Source organism: Carcharodon carcharias, chromosome 16, assembly GCF_017639515.1.
Source record: "Carcharodon carcharias isolate sCarCar2 chromosome 16, sCarCar2.pri, whole genome shotgun sequence".
In the NCBI taxonomy this organism is placed as follows: Eukaryota; Metazoa; Chordata; class Chondrichthyes; order Lamniformes; family Lamnidae; genus Carcharodon; species Carcharodon carcharias.
Window position 1 is genome coordinate 108,820,128 of NC_054482.1, and position 18,536 is coordinate 108,838,663.

The 18,536-nt window shown below is 44.5% G+C and overlaps 1 protein-coding gene across 6 annotated transcripts in view; it reads left to right on the top strand.

Annotated features, from left to right (window-relative positions):
• The window catches only part of LOC121289289 (interferon-induced protein 44-like), a 47,091-nt gene extending 28,876 nt beyond the window's left edge, over window positions 1–18,215 (top strand). For 5 of the 6 annotated variants that reach the window (XM_041208593.1, XM_041208592.1, XM_041208591.1 and 2 more), the window contains exons 6-8: window positions 2,737–2,908; window positions 7,586–7,686; window positions 17,437–18,215. In XM_041208593.1, the coding sequence (XP_041064527.1) occupies window positions 2,737–2,908; window positions 7,586–7,686; window positions 17,437–17,610 (447 nt within the window). In that variant the 3' untranslated portion in view covers window positions 17,611–18,215. The remainder of the gene's footprint in view (window positions 1–2,736; window positions 2,909–7,585; window positions 7,687–17,436) is intronic. The other variant, XM_041208595.1, reaches the window with a different exon arrangement.
• The last annotated feature ends 321 nt before the right edge of the window (window positions 18,216–18,536 follow it).

The following is an 18,536-nucleotide window of genomic DNA, read 5'->3' on the forward strand; positions in this document are numbered from 1 at the left end:
AGCATTTCGTGACGGGTTTCACCGAAATCATGATATTCCGTTAGTTGTTTTAATTTCGCCACATAGGTAGCAATGGCCTGCCCTCTATTCCATGAATTGAACCTGAACCTCTGCATTGTGACTGAGGGCTTGAGTTGAAAATGTCACTTAACAAGGTCGACTAATTTACTGAAGATCTTCAAATTAGGGGCACTGGGAGCCGCCAAGCTTCACATTAAACTGTAGGTCTTGCTCCCACAAATACTCAGGGGAATTACTCTCCTCTTTTCCTCCCCCATGATCTCATTGGATTGAAAGCAGAACTGAAGATGTTCTGTACATTGAGACCAGTCGTCTGTGGCTGGCTCAAAGGGATTGATTCTGCCAAACTGTGGCATTTCAGATGAGCATATCTTCCTTTCTTTTTAATTACCTTTGATACTCACAATCGCTGGGCAAGGGACAGTACTGGATCTGATCCCATCTTTATCGCTAGTTTGCTCTAGAGTTGATTTGCCAGGCAATGTTTCTTGGTAGAAACATTGAACTTTATTTACAAGACAGCAGCAGCAGCTACATGTGTGCATCAAACTCTATAACTAAAGAAGAGCTTCCCCTAGAGGTTCCCTGTGCTGCTAAGTAATTGGTTTACACAGATCATGTGATCTTACAACACAGGATTATTCTTAAAGCTACAGTCCTATGTTTATCAAAACTATAATTACTACAATATGACTCTGAAGAAGAGTCATGTGGACTTGAAACGTTAGCTCTGTTTCTCTGTCCACAGATGCTGCCATGCAGACTTACTGAGTTTTTCCAGCATTTTCTGTTTGATTTTAAACTAAAAACTCATTAAGTCTGAGCTGGAGTGTTGTGTAGGATTCTGGGAATTCCACTTAAGAAAGTGTGTCAAGGCCTTTGAAAGACTTTGAAGTTCAGGTATTCCATGTTCACGTATCTCCTTTTCAATATTTGTAGCATTCATGTGTGTATACTTTATAATCAAATGCTTAGCTTTTATAGTTTATTCCGTTAAAGGGTTGACCCAGCTAATAAATGGGTTAAAAATTTAATTCGGCTAAAAGCTCAGCTAAAAATTCTTGGAAAAATTCACACACAATGAGCAGGATTTTCAGATCAGGGTGTGGGTGCCTCAGGGAGCTGAAGACTTCAAAACAATTAAAGATCTTAAAGTCAAAAAAAAATTTGTCCAAGCATCACAGACAGTCACCTGAACATATGCATGACTCAAAATCGCACGAGACGAACGTCAGGCGATCACTCCGAAGTCATCCCGAGGGCAGTCAAGCAATTAAAGGGGACAATTAAAGTTCCAATTGTCCACGGTTTCTCGTGGTTTGCCTCACCTCACAGTTGGCGGACAGGTGAATTGACCAGGCGGCCTTTGCAATTTTCATGCAACCTCGTCCAAGGGTGGGATGAGGTTTCCGTTATTAACTTTAAAAAAAATCGATGGACAGAATTTTTAACATGCATATGTTCAGGTGACTGTCTGTGATGCTTGGACAAATTTTTTTTTGACTTTAAAATCTTTAATTGTTTTGAAGTCTTCAGCTCCCTGAGGCAGCTCTCTGCCTTCAGGGAGCTTTCATTCCGTGCTTGCCCGCTCCCATGCTTACGTCAGCACCCGCCCTCCTCCCACCACCCCCCCCCAGCCCCCCGCCCCTTGCCACAGCAACGCTGAGCATCTCAGTGCGCATTTCATGCTGGCTGCCCGTTAATTGGCCAGCCAGCGTGAAATCGCGATCGGGGGCCGATCACGGTGGGCAGTCCATTTCCCCGGGCCAGCCAATCGCACCCAGCCAGCGACCTGAAAGTTCAGGCCAGTGATTCCACATACGCATGCAGACATAAAGGCCTGGAGGAGAGGCCTTTCCAGACTAGGGAGACAGGCCTTGAATCTGTTTACAATTGAACAGATGCACCTGCATTTAGAGAAACGTGTTTTTGATCTTTAAGAATCTCTCAAACAAAGGGTGGGGGGGGGTCCAACATTAAGATAGATAATGGTTATGTTATTCTAAAAGCAACCGGTTTCCCTCAAAATGGTTTGTTAGGTCAGACTTGCAAATATGTGAGGAAGTCAGATCTGCTTGGTTGCAGGGTTGGGGTCTTTATTACATCTCCCTGCAAGCTGAGACAAGACAGAAGCTCTGCTTTATACTTTTGATTCTGAGTATAAACCTAGTTTGTTATTTGTTTAGATATCCAACAGTTATATTACGAACATATGAACAAGGAATAGGCCATTCGGCCCCTTGAGCCTGCTCCACCATTTAACAAGATCATGGCTGATCTGATAGTAACCTCAAATCTACATCCTGCCTACCCCTAATAACCTATCACCAACTTGCTTACCAAGACTCTATCCACCTCTGCCTTAAAAAACATTCAAAGAACCTGCTTCCACTGCCTTTTGAGGAAGAGAGTTCCAAAGACTCACAACCCTTTGAGAGAAAACATTTCTCCTCATCTCTGTCTTAAATGTGCGACCCCTTATTTTTAAACAGTGACCCCTAGTTCTAGATTCTACCACAAGAGGAAACATCCTCTCTACATCCACCTTGTTGAGACCCCTCAGCATCTTATGTTATATGTTTCAATCAAGTATTTGGGTGGATTTATATATTTTATTTACTTTTAGATCTAGTTTATCTTGCATTTACACTTTGTAACAAATCCTGAGAATGAATAAAAATATATTCTTTTAACATCAGGTTATTTTTCTTGCAGTTTAATCCAACTTCTCCAATTCATGCTGATACAAATAGCTGCATTAAATCAGCAACTGTTGCTGAACGGATACACTGCGTTGCATATGTGATTGATGCAAGCAAACTCACCATGCTCTCTCCTGAAATGAAAAAGAAAATTCATGCCATCCAATCGCAGATTAATCAACTGGGTGAGTGTTGTATTCCAAGACTGTCTAAGAAATAGATCACAGTTCAAAGGCAGTTCAAGACCTGGCCCACGACCAGTTGATATCAATTGTCCTGTCCACTGCTCTTCTCCTACCTTAGATAATCTAAAGAAAGGTCCTGCATTTATATAGCACCTTTGACAACCATTGCACATTTCAAAGTGCCTCACAACCAATTAAAAACTTTTGAAGTGAAGTTGCTGTCATTATGTAGGAAATTTGGCAACCAATACACGCACACAGCAAGATCCAACAAACAACAATGATAAAAAATGACCAAATGATCCTTTTTCCGTGACATTAGTTAAGGAATAAATATTGAACAGGGCACATGAAGAACTATATGCTCTTCTTCAAATTGGGAGACAGGAAACTAATTTTGGAATCCATTAAAGATTCAATTTAATTTATATTATTTCTATTGGAAATGTCTTCACTGCTTTGTTCAAACTTTTGGGATGAGTGGATATCCATTAATTTGCATTTTATATATGATGACCGTCTGTCCGTTAAGCCCAAGTTATGAAAGTTGCACTGGACATGAAAGAATTTTAATTCTTATATTATCTTTCACGCGAAGGCACCATGTGTAAAATTGTCACTGTTTTCTATGTTTGATTCTATAATTCTATGAAGAGTTTTTTTAAAAGTCTGTTTATTTTGAAAATGAATCATGCATTACTATATTTGTACATTGCCAGAGGTCCTTAGGCTGAGACGTTAAACTGAGGCCCCATCCGCTGTTTTGGAGGGTGTAAAAGATCTCATGACACTAAGCTGTGGAAAGGGGGTTATCCTAGGGTAGATGCAGGAAGGATGTTTCCCCTGGCTGGGGGTGGGGTGGGGCGGGGGAGGTTATGGTGGGTGGTGGTGTGGGACACTGTCTGAGAATAGGAGATGAGGAAGAATTTCTTCATTCAGAGCGTGGAAAATCTTTGGAATTCTCTACCCCAGAAGGCTGTGGAGGCTCAGTCATTGGGTATGTTCCAGACAGAGATTGATGGATTTCTAGATAGTAAAGGAATATGAGGATATTGTGGGAAGATGGGGTTGAGGTAGAAGATCAGCTATGATCTAGTTGAAGGGTGGAGCAGGCTCAAGAGGCCGAATGGCCTTCATCCTGTTCTATTTCCTATGTTCCTAGTGTACTGGACAATACTTATCTCTCAACCAATACAAGAAACAAGTTAATTGATCATTTTGCATGCAAATTACTGCTGCATTTAACAACAATAATAGGGGTTACACTTCCAAAGTAATTGGTTGGCTTTGTGACACCCTGAGAACATGGAAGACGTCAAAGAAGGCGGAATCTTCCCAGATTTGCACTAAGTGCAGTGGTGGGTGTGATAAAAGGCGTATTACCCGCCGGCTGCAATGGTGGGTTTGCATGCCATATCATCCCCTTCCCCTCCTCAGTAGTTATGCAGCCACAGGAAACAAGCCATCTTGCTGGCGTGCAGCCTCCGATTTGCCCGCCACACTGTCACCTCGCTGCTTCCTCACGCTGGGCGCCACATTTAAACTGCAGCTGCGTGCACACTTCTTAATGCTTGCAGCCCAGGACTGCTTCAGTGAAGACAAGGCCCCAAAAGCCAGGAAGAGTACAGACCCCCGATTCAGTGATGCATACCTGGGATGCCTTCTGCACCCCATGGAGACCCGTCGCAATGTCCTCTACCCTCGTTCTGGCCACGGGAGGCCCATCAATGTCACCGCTCCAGCTTGGGAGGCAGTGGCCGAGTTGGTCAGTGCCGATGCTGCACACAAGAGATCAGCCATCCAGTGCAGAAAACGAATGAATGATCACATCCATTCTTCCAGAGTAAGGCAACTGTCTCATCACTCTAAGTTCACACACTTGTAAGCCCTTCGCACATTCACTGGCATCTCACTCACTGCCAGCTCAAGGGGCACCACCACTCACTCTCTCACACACACCCTCACATCTCCACCTGGCCTCATCTCCGCTGGAGACTGCCTCCTCAGCCCTCACCATCTAAAGGCCACTTGCACAGATCAACTTGTGCCCTCACACACACCCTGGGATAAACCCCCCCACCCCCCGGCCTCAGTACAGCCCTCACCCTGCAGCCTCTTCCCTTTGCCTGAGGCCCCTTCTCCCTAAGCAAGCCCGAGCCCTGCAGCCGTACAAAGCTGCCCCTCCGGCTGATCTGGTAGGCAGAGACCTGCCCATGAGCCCCCCTAAAAGTGATGTGGTGCTGCCTGTGAAGCCTGGTGCTGATGACTGAGTACTGCCCGAAGCAAGGTAAGCAAACAAACCTTGAAGTCCTGAGCGATGTGCATCCTGCCCAATGCACGTCACTTATTACACTTGTGAAAGTGCCCAGATGATCCAGTGGTGGGGGGATGATTCCAGCGAGCAGGGCTTATAATGAGATGCTGAAGTATTGAAATTAGTTTCCCGACCTGCAACGATGGGAAATGTGGCCTGCTATTGACGGGTGGAGCGGATGGTTTCATGATGTCCTAAATCTGTTTTTTGGCCTGATCACCATATTGTCCACTCATGCTTGCATGATGCCTGGTGTCAATGGGACTGGACAATTCCGCCCATAAATGCAAGTTCTTCTTTCAATTCCTCTTTCTTTTGCAAGCTAAGTATAATGCTACAGGAGGTCTGATCATAAGATCATAAGAAGTTGGAGCAGGAGATATCATTCGGCCTCCTCCACCATTCAGTAAGGTAATGGCTGATCTGATTGTGGCCTTAACTCCACTTTCCTGCCTGTCTCCCATAACCCTTGACCCCCTTGTCGATCAAAAATCTGCCTAACTCACCCTGGAATGTATTCAATTACCCAGATTCCATACTCACTGGGGAAGAGAATTTCAAAGACTAAGGATCCTTTGAGAGAAGAAATTCCTCCTCATCTCTGTCTAAAATGGAAGACCCCCTTATTTTGAAACTACTAGTTCTAGATTCCTCCATGAGAGCAACAGCCTGTCAAGCCCACTCCGAACCTTCATGTTTCAGTAAGATCACCTCTCATTCTTCAAAACTACAATGAATATTGTCTCAATCTGCTCAAACTTGCCTCGTAAGACAATCCCTTTATCCCAGCAATCAGCCTAGTGAACCTTCTCTGCAAGTACATTCCTCCAAAGTCTTCTTATTGTGTCCATGGACAGTCTATACATGGCCCAGCCAGAACTGGACACATTTTTGTGCCTTGTTGTTGAATTCAGCAAGATCTGCAACAGTACAGGGTTCCTCTAGCGAAAGGCATTGCAGGAGATGTTGCATAGTCTGTGGCTCAGTTCCACATTCACAAGTTGTCGGGCAGGTTGTATATCCCCATTTGCTTAGTGACACCTTCGAACAACCTACACCAGTCCTAAGTCTGTTAAGTCATTTCCAGGTTGCCCAGTTGCAATTAGCTCCCGGGGGAAGGCTTTCAGCTGGTAGAATTTCCATTGCTGGGGGTTGTTGGAGACTGGCGAGCTGGTCTTTCCACAAGGCGATGCGGGCTTCAGATGGGGTTGATTGTAATGGAACAACACTGTTCATGAAACTCTTCCTTGGCTTTAGGCGGCTGGGTGTAGGTATATGACCATGTAGAGGGTGCCTCTCATCTGAAGTTTGACGGAGTCGCTCTTTCTTGCTGGCTACCATTCTTCTTATATCAGGGGGAGCGATACCCGCCAGGATATATAGGCTGTTGGTGTTTGTTGGTTTTAAACAACCTGTGATAAGTTGGCAGCTTGCATTCAGAACGGCATCCATCTTCTTAGCATGAGTAGATCTTTCCCATGCAGGGCAGGCGTATTCGGCAGTGGAATAGCAAAGAGCAAATGCACTGGTTCGCAATGTTTTTGAGCTTGCTCCCCATTTTGTGTTAGTGAGCTTACTTAGGATGTTGTTTCGTGTGCTCACTTTTGCCTTTGTCTTTTCTATGTGGTTCGTGAAGACGAGGCATCTGTCAAGGGTGACTCCTAAGTAGATAGGGTGCTCGCAATGCGTCAATGTTGCTCCACACCAGGTTACTTTAAGCTGGCGTTTGGCTTCACGGTTTCTGAGGGACCAAGGTAGAAGCATCCACGTCGCCGCCCTGTTTCAACCAATTCTACCACCACCACGCACAGCAAGTAGTGTATACAACATTTTCCTCCAAAGTAAGGGGACAAACACTGTATGCAATACTCCAAGTGTGGTCTCACCAATGACCTGTACAGTTGTAGCAAGACCTCCCTACATTTTTACTTCATTCCCCTTGCAATAAAGGCCAACATTCCATTTGTTTTGCTTAACATCATGCATCTGGTGTGTATCTGACACATTTCAGGCAGAGCACTTATCACTGGGTTGTAGTTAAATATATTAAAAATCAGAAAGTCAGTCATTTACTACTGTTGGTTCTGTCCTTGGCAGGAGTTGATCTTTATAATCAGCTGTGAACTACCAAGACATGTTCCCACCAATAGCAATTAGCTATGTCTTCAAGCTTTGCTTATGGAGAGCAACTTAGACTTTAAGCCATTAATGAGGTGGGCCTGATAATATACAGCTCCACCTTTGAAAGATAATAATTCACTGTGCATTCCATGATGGAATACTGTTGTCCTTACCCTCTAAGTCATAGTGAGTAATCCCATGGGAGATCTGTTAATAAGTAAATGATTTCTTTCATTCTATAGAGATACCACAGATTGTTTTATTAACAAAAGTGGATAAAGAATGCCCTTTGGTTGCGAACGATCTGGAAATGGTCTATCACAGTGACCTCATTGTAAATAAGGTACCATTTCTACTGTATTACCAAGTTCATTAGCGTTATCATTCACAATGTGCACTTGTTGGTGTTTAAGGTATGAATTTGGGGCTTTCTTTATTCTTAGTAAGTGGTGCCATACTAATCGTAGAGTCATTACGGCACAGAAGGAGGCCATTCGACCCATTGAGTCCATGCTGACTCTCTGTAGAGCAATCTAGTCAGTCCCATTTCCCAGCTCTGTCCCTGTAGTCCTGTAAGTTCTTTTTCCTCAAATCTCCATCCAATTCCCTTTTGAAATCACTTCCTCACAAGCAGCAAATTCCAGGTCGTTATCATTAACTGCATAAAAAAAAGTTCTTCCTCACATTCCCCCTGCATGTCTTGCCCAAACCATAAACCTGCATCCCTTTGTCCTTTATGAACAACTAATGGGAACAGTTTCCCCTTATCTACTTGATTTAAAACTTGTCATGCTCTTGTACATCTCGACCAAATTTCCCCTCAATCTCCTTTGCTCCAAGACAACTAACACCAGATTCTCCATCCCAGCTGTGTAGCTAAAACCCCTCATCCTGTGAAACCATTCTGATAAATCCCTTCTGCACACTCCCAAGGACCCTCATATCCTCCCTAAGGTGTGGTGACCAGGAATGGACACAATACTATAGTTTTGGCCTAACCAAAGTTTGATAAAGATTCTGCATAACTTCCCTGCTCTTGCACTCAATGCCTCGATTTATGCAGCTCAAGATCCCTTCTACATTGCTAATCAATCTCTCAATATGTCTCACCACCTTCAAAGATCAAGGCACATGCACCCTAAGTCCCTCTGCCCCTGCACACTATTTAGAACTGTGCCATTAAGTCTATACTGCCTCTCCCTTTCTCTTCTGCAAAAATGTATCAATTCACGCTTTTCTGTATTGAATTCCAACTGCCACATTTCTGCCCATTCTGTTAGCCTATCTATGTCCTGTTGCAGTCATATCATCCCCACTGTTTGCCACTCCTACAAGTTTGGTTTCATCAGAAATTTTTAACTTTTACTTTGTATTCCAGTATCCAAGTCATTTGTACATATATCAAATGCAGCAGTGGTCCTGGCAGTGAACCTTGTGAAACAGCACTCTCTACCATCATCCATTCTGATCAACAACCATTTACTACGACTCACTGTTTTCTGTCCTTATGTCAATTTTTTATCCAAGTTTCTACTGACCCTCCTATTCCGATTTTGCCAACCAGCCTTTTATATGGTACTTTGTCAAATGCTTTCTTAAAATTCATTCAGACAACATCCACTGCATTCCCTTAATCAACTTTCTCTGTTGCTTCATCAAGCATTCAGTTAGATTAGTCAGACCGACTTTTACACATCCGTGCTAGCTCTTCTTAATTAACTGAAACCTCTCCAAGTACCTGTTGATTTTGTTATGATGTAGCAGGTGGTGATTTCCAGGCTGACCAAATCCCAAACAGCTTTCAATCTTTCCTTAAATATGTTTTTTCTCTTTCATCTTTAAACCCAATTTTCTTAACTTTCTTTGGAAGGTACCTTTCTCAAAATATAAATTTTTTTTCATGCTGTCTTTATGGCCACTACTTTCAGGAAAAATCAACTTAATAACCATGCTTTATTCATTTATGATCTTTGCTAGTTTTAAAGCTTCCCTTTTCTCTTTGAAATTCAACAGTTAAAAATCCACTCCTCGTTTATCTCCTAATGCAAATTCCAATTCATGCTCTATCTACTGGTATCCCATCTTAGCTTGTCCATCTCCACTTCAAAATGCCTGCTTCTGCACTTAACTCGTTGATAATTTAAACCTTGCAGTCTGACTGTCTTCAGTTTAATTAAATTAGTCACACACACACACACACACACACACACACACAACAAACACACAACATACACATAGCCCCCACAAGTCTACTTCACAGTATCCCACAGTAATATTGGAAAAATGATATTTCCTTTACAATTTTTTTCCCTAATTCTTGTTTCTAAAACTTATGTACCACAGGTGTTAAGCTGACCGGCCTATAGTTTCTAGGCCTTTCTTGAATAAGTGTGCCACAGTTGTCACTCCTCAATCCTCTCCCGTATCTACAGAAGATTGAAAGATTATGGCAAGCCTTTCCATTATCTCTATCCCAACTTCCTTTAACAGCCTGGGATATAAGCCATCTGGACCAGGCGACTTGTCCACTCTAAGCATAACCAGCCTTTCCAGTGGCTTCTGCCTATCAATTTTCTCCTCATCCATTGGTTCTACCATCTCTGCTTCGACCAATACTTGTCAGCTTCCTCTTCCTTAGTAAACATTGACATCCAAAGTAGTCATTAAGTATTCCGGCCTTGCTTCGTGCCTCAAAGCTTATATCTCCCTCTTTGTCCCTGAAAGGACCCATTCTGCCTCTTACTGTTTGCAATCTGTTAGAAGGTTTTTGAGTTCCCTTTTATGTTGATTGCCATTGTCTTCTCATATTCTTTCTTTGCTTGCCTTATTTTCCTCTTCACTTTCCCCTCTCAACTTAATGTATTTGGCCTGGTTCTCCCTTGAAGAATTCACCTGATTATGCATCATACTCCCTCATTTTTGTTTCATCATATTCTCTATCTCCCTCGGTCATCCGAATTTGTTTTCCCCTATGCTAAAGGTACCTGAAACATCAACCTTAAAGACCACCCATTATTTTCTTTTCATGGGATGTGAGCATCGCTGGCAAAGCCAACCAAGTGGTCCACTCCTGCTCCCTATGTATGTTCATCCCTAATTGTCCTTGACCTGAGTGGCTTGCTAGGCCATTTCAGAGTCAACCACATTGCTGTGGGGGTCTGGAGTTGCATGTAGGCCAGACCACACCAGGTTAAGGATGGTAGATTTCCTTCCCTAAAGGAGCACCAGTGAATGAGATGGGTTTTTCCAACAATTGATGATAGTTTATATTTATTAATTCATGGGATGTGTGTGGCACTGGCTGGGCCAGCATTTATTGCCCCTCCCTAATTACCCTTGAGAAGCTGGTGGTGAGCTGCCTTCTTGAACCACAGTGTTGCTAGAGAGGGAATCCCAGGATTTAGACCCAGTGGCAATGAAGGAATGGCGATATATATTTCCAAGTCAGGATAGTTTCATTGTCACCATTACTGAGACTAGCCTTCAATTCCAAATTTATTAATTGAATTTGAGTTCCACCAGCTGTCATGGTGGGATTTGAACCCACACCCCAGACTATTAACAACAGACGATTACAAGTTCAGCGCCATTACTGTTATGCCACCGCCTCCCCCATTATTCCATTATTCCTTTACAGTTTTCCCTGTCAGTCTTTGGTTCCATTTTACCCTGGTTAAATCCCTTCTCATCCTATCGAAATTAGACCTCTTCCAATTTAGAATGCTTATTTTAACTTGTCCTTGCCCTTCTCCATCCCTACTCTAAACCTTAGGGTATGATGATACCCTTATCCCAGTGTTTCCTCACATACATTGGGATTGGATTTTATGGAGCGCTGGATTCCCTGCCCCCTTCAACGAAAAAAATCGGTCAGAAGCCTGCCCACCAAAAAGGCATTTTACACTCGGTGGGGCATTAATTGGCTCAGGGTGGGACTTTTGCCCCCATCCGGGGAGGAAGCCCCATTAGAGAGCTGGTGGTCAATCTGATTGGCTGGCAGCTCGGTAGTTCCAGCAGCACCTGGCTCGAGCAGTGGCCGCTACTGGGACTACTGGCAATCCCAAAGAAGAGGGGGTTATGGAGGCCAGATTGAAGGAAGGTCCTGGGTCATAGGGGGGCTTGGCTGGCAGACCCTGGGAAGTTGAGGGGATTGGCGTTCAGGTTTGAGAGGCCACGGGGGTAGGGCTAAAGCTTGGGGGAGGGGTGTGGATATGACCTGGAGTGCGGATGCCTCCGATACGCACAGTGGAGCTCCAAAGGAGGAATTACCCCACTTGGCCCAACACCAGCTCGCCTAGTAAAAGCTGCTGGGCTATCTGCATGGCGTGGGACCCCCCCCCCTGTCATGGTAAAATAGCAGCAGAGGGAGCATGAGACACTTAAATAGCTATTAATTCATTACCTCAGAGCCTCAGTAGGCCTGAGGGTGGGCTGGCCATCCAACACTTTTTACCGCTCCCTGTAAAATGAGGACCAGGTCAGGGGCGGGCTGGATGGTAGCACGCAGATCACGTGCTGCATTTTAGGAGCATACTCGCCTTCAAACATGCTAGTGGCAAGGGAGGGCCTGTAAAATTCACCCCTTGGTCCACTTGGTCCACTTTATTCCCCAGCACCAGATCCATCAATGCTTCCTTCCTCATTGTAACAGGAAGATAGTATTTAAGGAAATTCGTCTGACCACATTTCACAAAATTCACCCCACCACCCCCACCACTCTTTCTTCTTTATTCTGACATTATCACAATCGATATTTGGGTTATTAAATTCCCACAATATCACCACTCTGCAGTTCATGCGTATCTCTGTGACTTCCTTGCAGGTTTGCTTCTCTCTCTCTCACTATTTAGAGGCTTTATAGAACACCCCGTTAGTGTGATCATACCTTTTTTACTTCTCAACTCTCAACTAAATGGAGTTTCTCCTTTCCCCCCCACCACCACCCCAGCGACATCCTTTCTTTCCAAGGGTACAATTTCTTCCCTAATCAGAACAGCCACCCCACATCCCTTTTCTCGTTCCTGCTCTTTGTATCCTTGAATATTAAATTAATAGTCTTGACATTTTTAAGCCATGTTTCCATTATTGCAACGGCATCATATTCCCACACAGCTATTTGTGCTTGTAGTTTACCATTCTTATTAACTACACCACCAAGTCTGCTCCTATCTAACACAGCACTACTTTCTTCTCTGATACTGTCTAGCACATTCACTTTATGCACCTTATTTCTCTTTTCTACTTCTTTATGCCAGTGCTGCTCTCCCTGTTGCCAATTTAGCTTAAACCCTCCCCCAGTCACACAGTGAACCTCCCCATGAGGAATTTGGTCCCAGTCCTGTTGAGGTGCAGCTCATCCCTTTTGAATAGTCCCAGAACTGGTTCCAATGACAAGAATCTAACACGCTTCCTCCAGCACTATGCCTCAAGTTGCCTCTTGATCCTCCCTATCTTCCTGGTTATACTCTCACTAGCATGCAGCAGAGATCACCACTCAGTAATCCAGAGGTCACTACCTTTGAGGGCCTACCTTTTAAATTCTTTCTTAGCTCCTGTAAATCTGAACTTCAATATTTTCCCTCTCTATGTCTTGTACCAAGGTGACCACAACTTCTAGGTCACTCCATTCATCCTGCAGAGTATTCTCACCCTCTCCAAGATGTCCTTTATCATGGCACCAGGGAGGTAACATATCATGAGGGACTCATAATGATGGTTACAGAAATGCTTGACTGTTCCCCTGACTATGGGATCTCCCATAATGACTGCATTTCTACACTTCACTCCTATGCAGTCCCTTGTCCATTGGTGCCATGGTCATCACTACCAGCAGTCTCCAGTGCTGGGCAGCTGTTTGAGAGTAGTACACACCCTGAAGACTTCTGCACTTCTGCCTCTTCCTAGCCTACCTGCTAGACACCCATCTACGATCCTGAACTCTTCCTGCCTGTGGGATCCAGGAAATTCTCATCCTCCCCGATGTTCCACAGCGACTCCAACTGCACCTCAAGCTTGGGAATCCTGAGCTTGAGCTCAAACAGCTGGAGACACTCCCAACAGATGTGATTCCCCAAGACACATGAAGTGTCATGAAGTTCCCACATGGCACAGGAATTGCAAGGGACAGGTTTCAACTGCCTGAGCATAGGAACATGCGGATTAGGAGCAGGAGTCGGCCACTCAACCCCTCGAGCCTGCTCCGCCATTTCATAAGATCATGGCTGAATGTAGCCTCAACTCTACTTTCCTGGCCAACCCCCTACAACCTTTGACTCCCTTTTCAGTCAAGGATCTGTCTAATTCAGCCTTAAAAATATTCAGTAACCCAGCCTCCGCTGCTCTCTGAGGAAGAGAATTCCACAGACTAATGGCTCTCTTTTCTCTTCATCCCTGTCTTAAATAGGAGACCCCTTTTTCTTGATTTTTTTAAATGGGGCTGGCTCTAAACCGCCAAACCTGCTGGTCTCTCTCTGCTGTTACTGCTTTTCCATTTCTTGCAGATGAGGAAGTCAAAGGGTGATGTTATTGAGCTGTTTAAGGATGGACAGGGAATGTTTTCTCCCTGCAGTAAAGAAGATCAATAGCTTCTAATTAGAAATAAAAGTTAGTTAAAAGTTAGTGCAGGAAAAATATCTTCACACAAACTTTGAAGAACACACTGTCCCAGAAAAAGCATAGATGTGGCGCATCCTTTTTTATTCATTGGATGTGGACACCACTGGCTAGGCCAACATTTATTGCCCTTCCCTAATTGCTCTTACTCAGGGGACATTTTAAGAGTCAACTACATTGCTGCGGGTTTGGAGTCAGACATAGGCCAGACCAAGTAAGGATTTCCTTCCCTAAAGCGCATTAGTGAATCAGATGGGTTTTTGTGACAATCAACAATGATTTCATAACAAAAACAGAATTACCTGGAAAAACTCAGCAGGTCTGGCAGCATCGGCAGAGAAGAAAAGAGTTGACGTTTCGAGTCCTCATGACCCTTCAACAGAACTGGTTTCATGGTCATCATCAGATTTTTAATTCCAGATTTTTATTGGATTTAATATTCACCATCTGCCATGGTGGGATTTGAACCCAGGCCCCCAGAGCACTAGTTCTCTAAAATACCAGTCTAGCAACAATACCACTATGCCACTGTCCCCCCCCCGCATTGATACAGTAATGCAGTGGCAGTGGTACTAGACTAGGAGGCCTTGAAGTTGTGACTTTAAACCCAGCCCATACAAGCTTTGCATTTATTTCACAGTCTTTGGGTGTCCTAACTGGTTGAATACATTACTCAGGAAAGAAAGTGTACTTGCTTTGGTCATCCAGTGTGGCTGTGTCAGCATCACCTACACCCTGAGGGTAAATTCTTGTGAAAATAAGTGATGGGGCTACGCATTTAAAATTCTCATGAGAAGAATGAGGGCAAAGGTTAGGACAAGTGTCTTTACGCAAAGGATGATTGGAGTGAAGAACTTGATGTCATTGGGAATATTTGAGGCAGAGGCTTTTGGAATTTTTAAAGGAAATTTGGATAAATGTTTGTAGCAGAGAAAGATTCAGGGAGATGGAGAGAGAGTTGAGGAATGGGATTAGTTTTGGATTGTTACAGGACCATGAGGAGAGAGCAGGACAGTGGGGATTAGTAGAGAGCCATGGGGAGAGACCGAGGCAATGGATCAATTTTGGATTGTTCTAGCATAGGGCCAGCATGGAAACATTAGACTCAAGGGTTGGAATTTTCTGGCCCTGTTGGTGCGGGGTGTCATGGCGGGTGGGGAGGACAATACGATGAGAAGCCCAAAAATTAGTTTTACATCGTTGTGAAACCAGTTTGCGAATGTCCACTCCACCCATCAATGGCTGCTGTGTTTCTCGCCACCTTACTTTGGGAACACCATTTCAATACTTTAGCATCTCATGATAAGCCCTGCTTGCCGGAATCATCCCCCCCCCTCTACGCTGTCATGTTTCAGAACTGTACATAAGCGACATGTACCTGGCGAGCTGCACTTCACTCAGGACTTCAAGGTTTGTTTGACTACCTGCCTTCAGGCAGCTCTCACAGTCATCAGCGCCAGGCAGCACCACATCACTTTTAGGGGGGCTCACGGGCAAGTCTGTACCTACTTGAATTTAGGAGGGTTGATCAGTAAGTTCCTGGATGACACGAAAATTGGTGGGCGTAAATAGTGAGGAGGATAGCCTTAGATTACAGCAGGATATAGAGGGGCTGGTCAGATGCGCTGATCAGTGGCAAATGGAATTTAATCTGGATAATTGTGAGGTGATGCACTTGGGCAGGACATAAAGGAACAGGAGTACACGATGAATGGTGGGACCCTGGGAAGTACCGAGGATCAGAGGAACATTGGTGTACATGTCCACTAGTTTCTTAAGGTAGTGGGACAGGTAGATAAGTTGGTTAGGAAGGCATATGGGATACTTGCCTTTATTATCCGAGGCATAGAATATAAGAGCAGGGAGGTTATGCTGGAACTGTATAAAACACTGGTTAGGCCACAGCTAGAGTATTGCATGCAGTTCTGGAATCCACATTATAGGGAGGATGTGATTGCACTAGAGAGAGTGCAGAAGAGATTTACCAGGATGTTGCCTGGGCTGGAGAGTTTTAGTTATGAGGAGAAATTGGACAGAGTGGAGTTATTATCCCTGGAGCAGAGGAGATTGAGGAGGGACATGATTGAGGTGTATAAAATTATGAGAGGCATAGATAGAGTAGACAGGAAGGAACTTCTCCTCTTGGTGGAGGGGTCAATAACCAGGAGGCATAGAGTTAAGGTAAGGGGCAGGAGGTTTAGAGGGGATGTGAGGAAGAATTTTTTCACCCAGAGGGTGGTGGGAATCTGGAACCCACTGCTTGAAAGGGTGGTAGAGGCAGAAACCCTCATAACATTTAAGAAGTATTTGGATGTGCACTTGCGATGCAATGGCATACAAGGCTATGGGCCGAGTGCTGGAAAATGGGATTAGAATAGTTCGGTACTTGTTTGACCAGCCCAGTTCAATGGGTCGAAGGGCCTTTTTCTGTGCTGTAGACCTCTATGACTCTATCAGGCCAGCCATAAGGCCAGGGGTGGCTTTTCATCAGCTGCAAGGCCAGGGCTTGCTTGGGGAAGGGGGATAAGTGACCTCAGGCAAGGGAAGAGGCTGTAGGGTAAGGGCTGGACTGGGGAAGTGGCCTCAAGATGGTGAGGGCTGAGGAGGCAGTCTCCAGAGGAGTTGAGGCCAGATGGAGATGTGAGGGTGCGCGTGAGAGAGTGACTGGTGAAGTCCATTGGACTGGCAGTGAGTGAGATGCCAGTGCTCGTGTGATGGGCTTGTGAGTGTATGGGTTTAGAATGATAAGATGGTTGCCCTACCCTGGCAGCACAGATGGGATCATTCATCCATTTACTGCACTGGATAACTAACCTCTTGTGTGCAGCATCAGCACTGACCACCTCTGCCACTGTGTCCCAAGCTGGAGTGGCGAAATCGATGGGCCTCCTGAGGCTTGAGCGAGGGCAGAGGAAAATGCGGTGGGCCTCCACCATGTCCAGAAGGTGTCCCAAAGAATCGAGGGGGGGGCGGGGGAGGCTGCTCTCTTCTTGGCTTTTGGGGCCATGTCTTCACCAGTGACCTCCTGGACTGCAAGCTTTGAGAAGTGCGTGCATATGGATGCAGTTTAAATATGGCGCCCAGCGTGAGGAAGCAGTGAGGTAATAGCGTGGTGGGCAAATCGGAGGCCGCCCATCAGTGAGACGGCGTGTTTCCTCTGGCTTCATAATAAATGAGGCGTGAATGGGGTGATAAGGCTTGAAAACCTGCCATTGCGGCCAGCGGGTAAATCGTCCTTTTCCCCCACTTTTGTGCAAATCTGGGGCAATTCCACTGAATGTCCTTCTATTATGCTGTGAACCTCTGTGGCTCTAAGCATGATAGATACTCACTTGGGCAGTTTGGTTTGTAAAGGGCGTGGAGTAAAGACGGCTCGCTAAGGGGATTAAATGGGTATCGAAATGGGTAAGGATGGGCTTGACGAATCAAAGGTCTTACTTATGTTCTTACGTCATTAATAAGCTCTGTGCTTTATTTCTAGGTCACGGAAATTGGGCAGCAACTCGGTATTCCAATTTCATACATAATTCCTGTGAAAAATTACTGGTCAGATCATGAGCTTGACAATGCCACAGACATTTTAATACTCTCTGCGCTGGTACAGATACTGCGGTATGCAGATGATTATTTTGAGAATCTTGACGCAGCCTGTTAGGATGCTTTCTAATGACCCTGTGTTTTTTTTGAGTCATAAATAGTTACTGAATAGTTTTACCTTTGCTTTGAAATAATTTAAATACTGTTATCAATCATTCCCTCTCTTGCATTTCTGTGATCTCGCACTCTTGGAAAGCATAATTTTAAAGATGTAGCTTAGAGGGAATCCTTGTGTTGATATTAAGGAAAAGATGAATCAGAATGTCCTGAAATCTTTTTTTTAACTCGTTCCTGGGATGTGGGCGTCGCTGCCTGGGCCAGCATTTATTGCCCGTCCCTAATTGCCCTTGAGAAGGTGGTGGTGAGCTGCCTTCCTGAGTCACTGGATTCCATGAGGTGTAGGCACACCCACAGTGCCGTGAGGGAGGGAGTTCTGGGATTTTGACCCAGCAACAGTGAAGGAACGGTGATATATTTCCAAGTCGGGATGGTGAGTGACTTGGAGGGGGATGCTGTTGCATGATCTTTATTATTGTAGCTGTAGTAACCTTTAGATTTTGACCGTTAAGTAATTTTAGATGTAGTAACCACTGAACTGTTGAATTATGACTCACCTTAATGAAATGGTCAGTTTAATATCTTATTAAAAAATATTCTAATGCATACTGGTACATTTGAGAGATCATTAATTTGTTGATAAGAAGTTCTACAGGAGGAAACATCTGCAAACGCATCATCCTTTTGAGAAGCCAGCGCTTGGTATGGAACTGTACAGGCTTATAATTAGAAATTTCACTTGGTGGAACAGCAATTACAAGAATGAAACCATTGATATGATAACAATGCTGACGATCTGTAACGCTGGACAGCAGAAGAACTTGCTAAAAGGAAATTATTGATGAGGGTTAAGTTCAGTCACGTGTTGAAAATCCTGCTGCGCTGCAATATGCTCAGGGGAGCTTTGGACACACCCTGTTTGCTGTT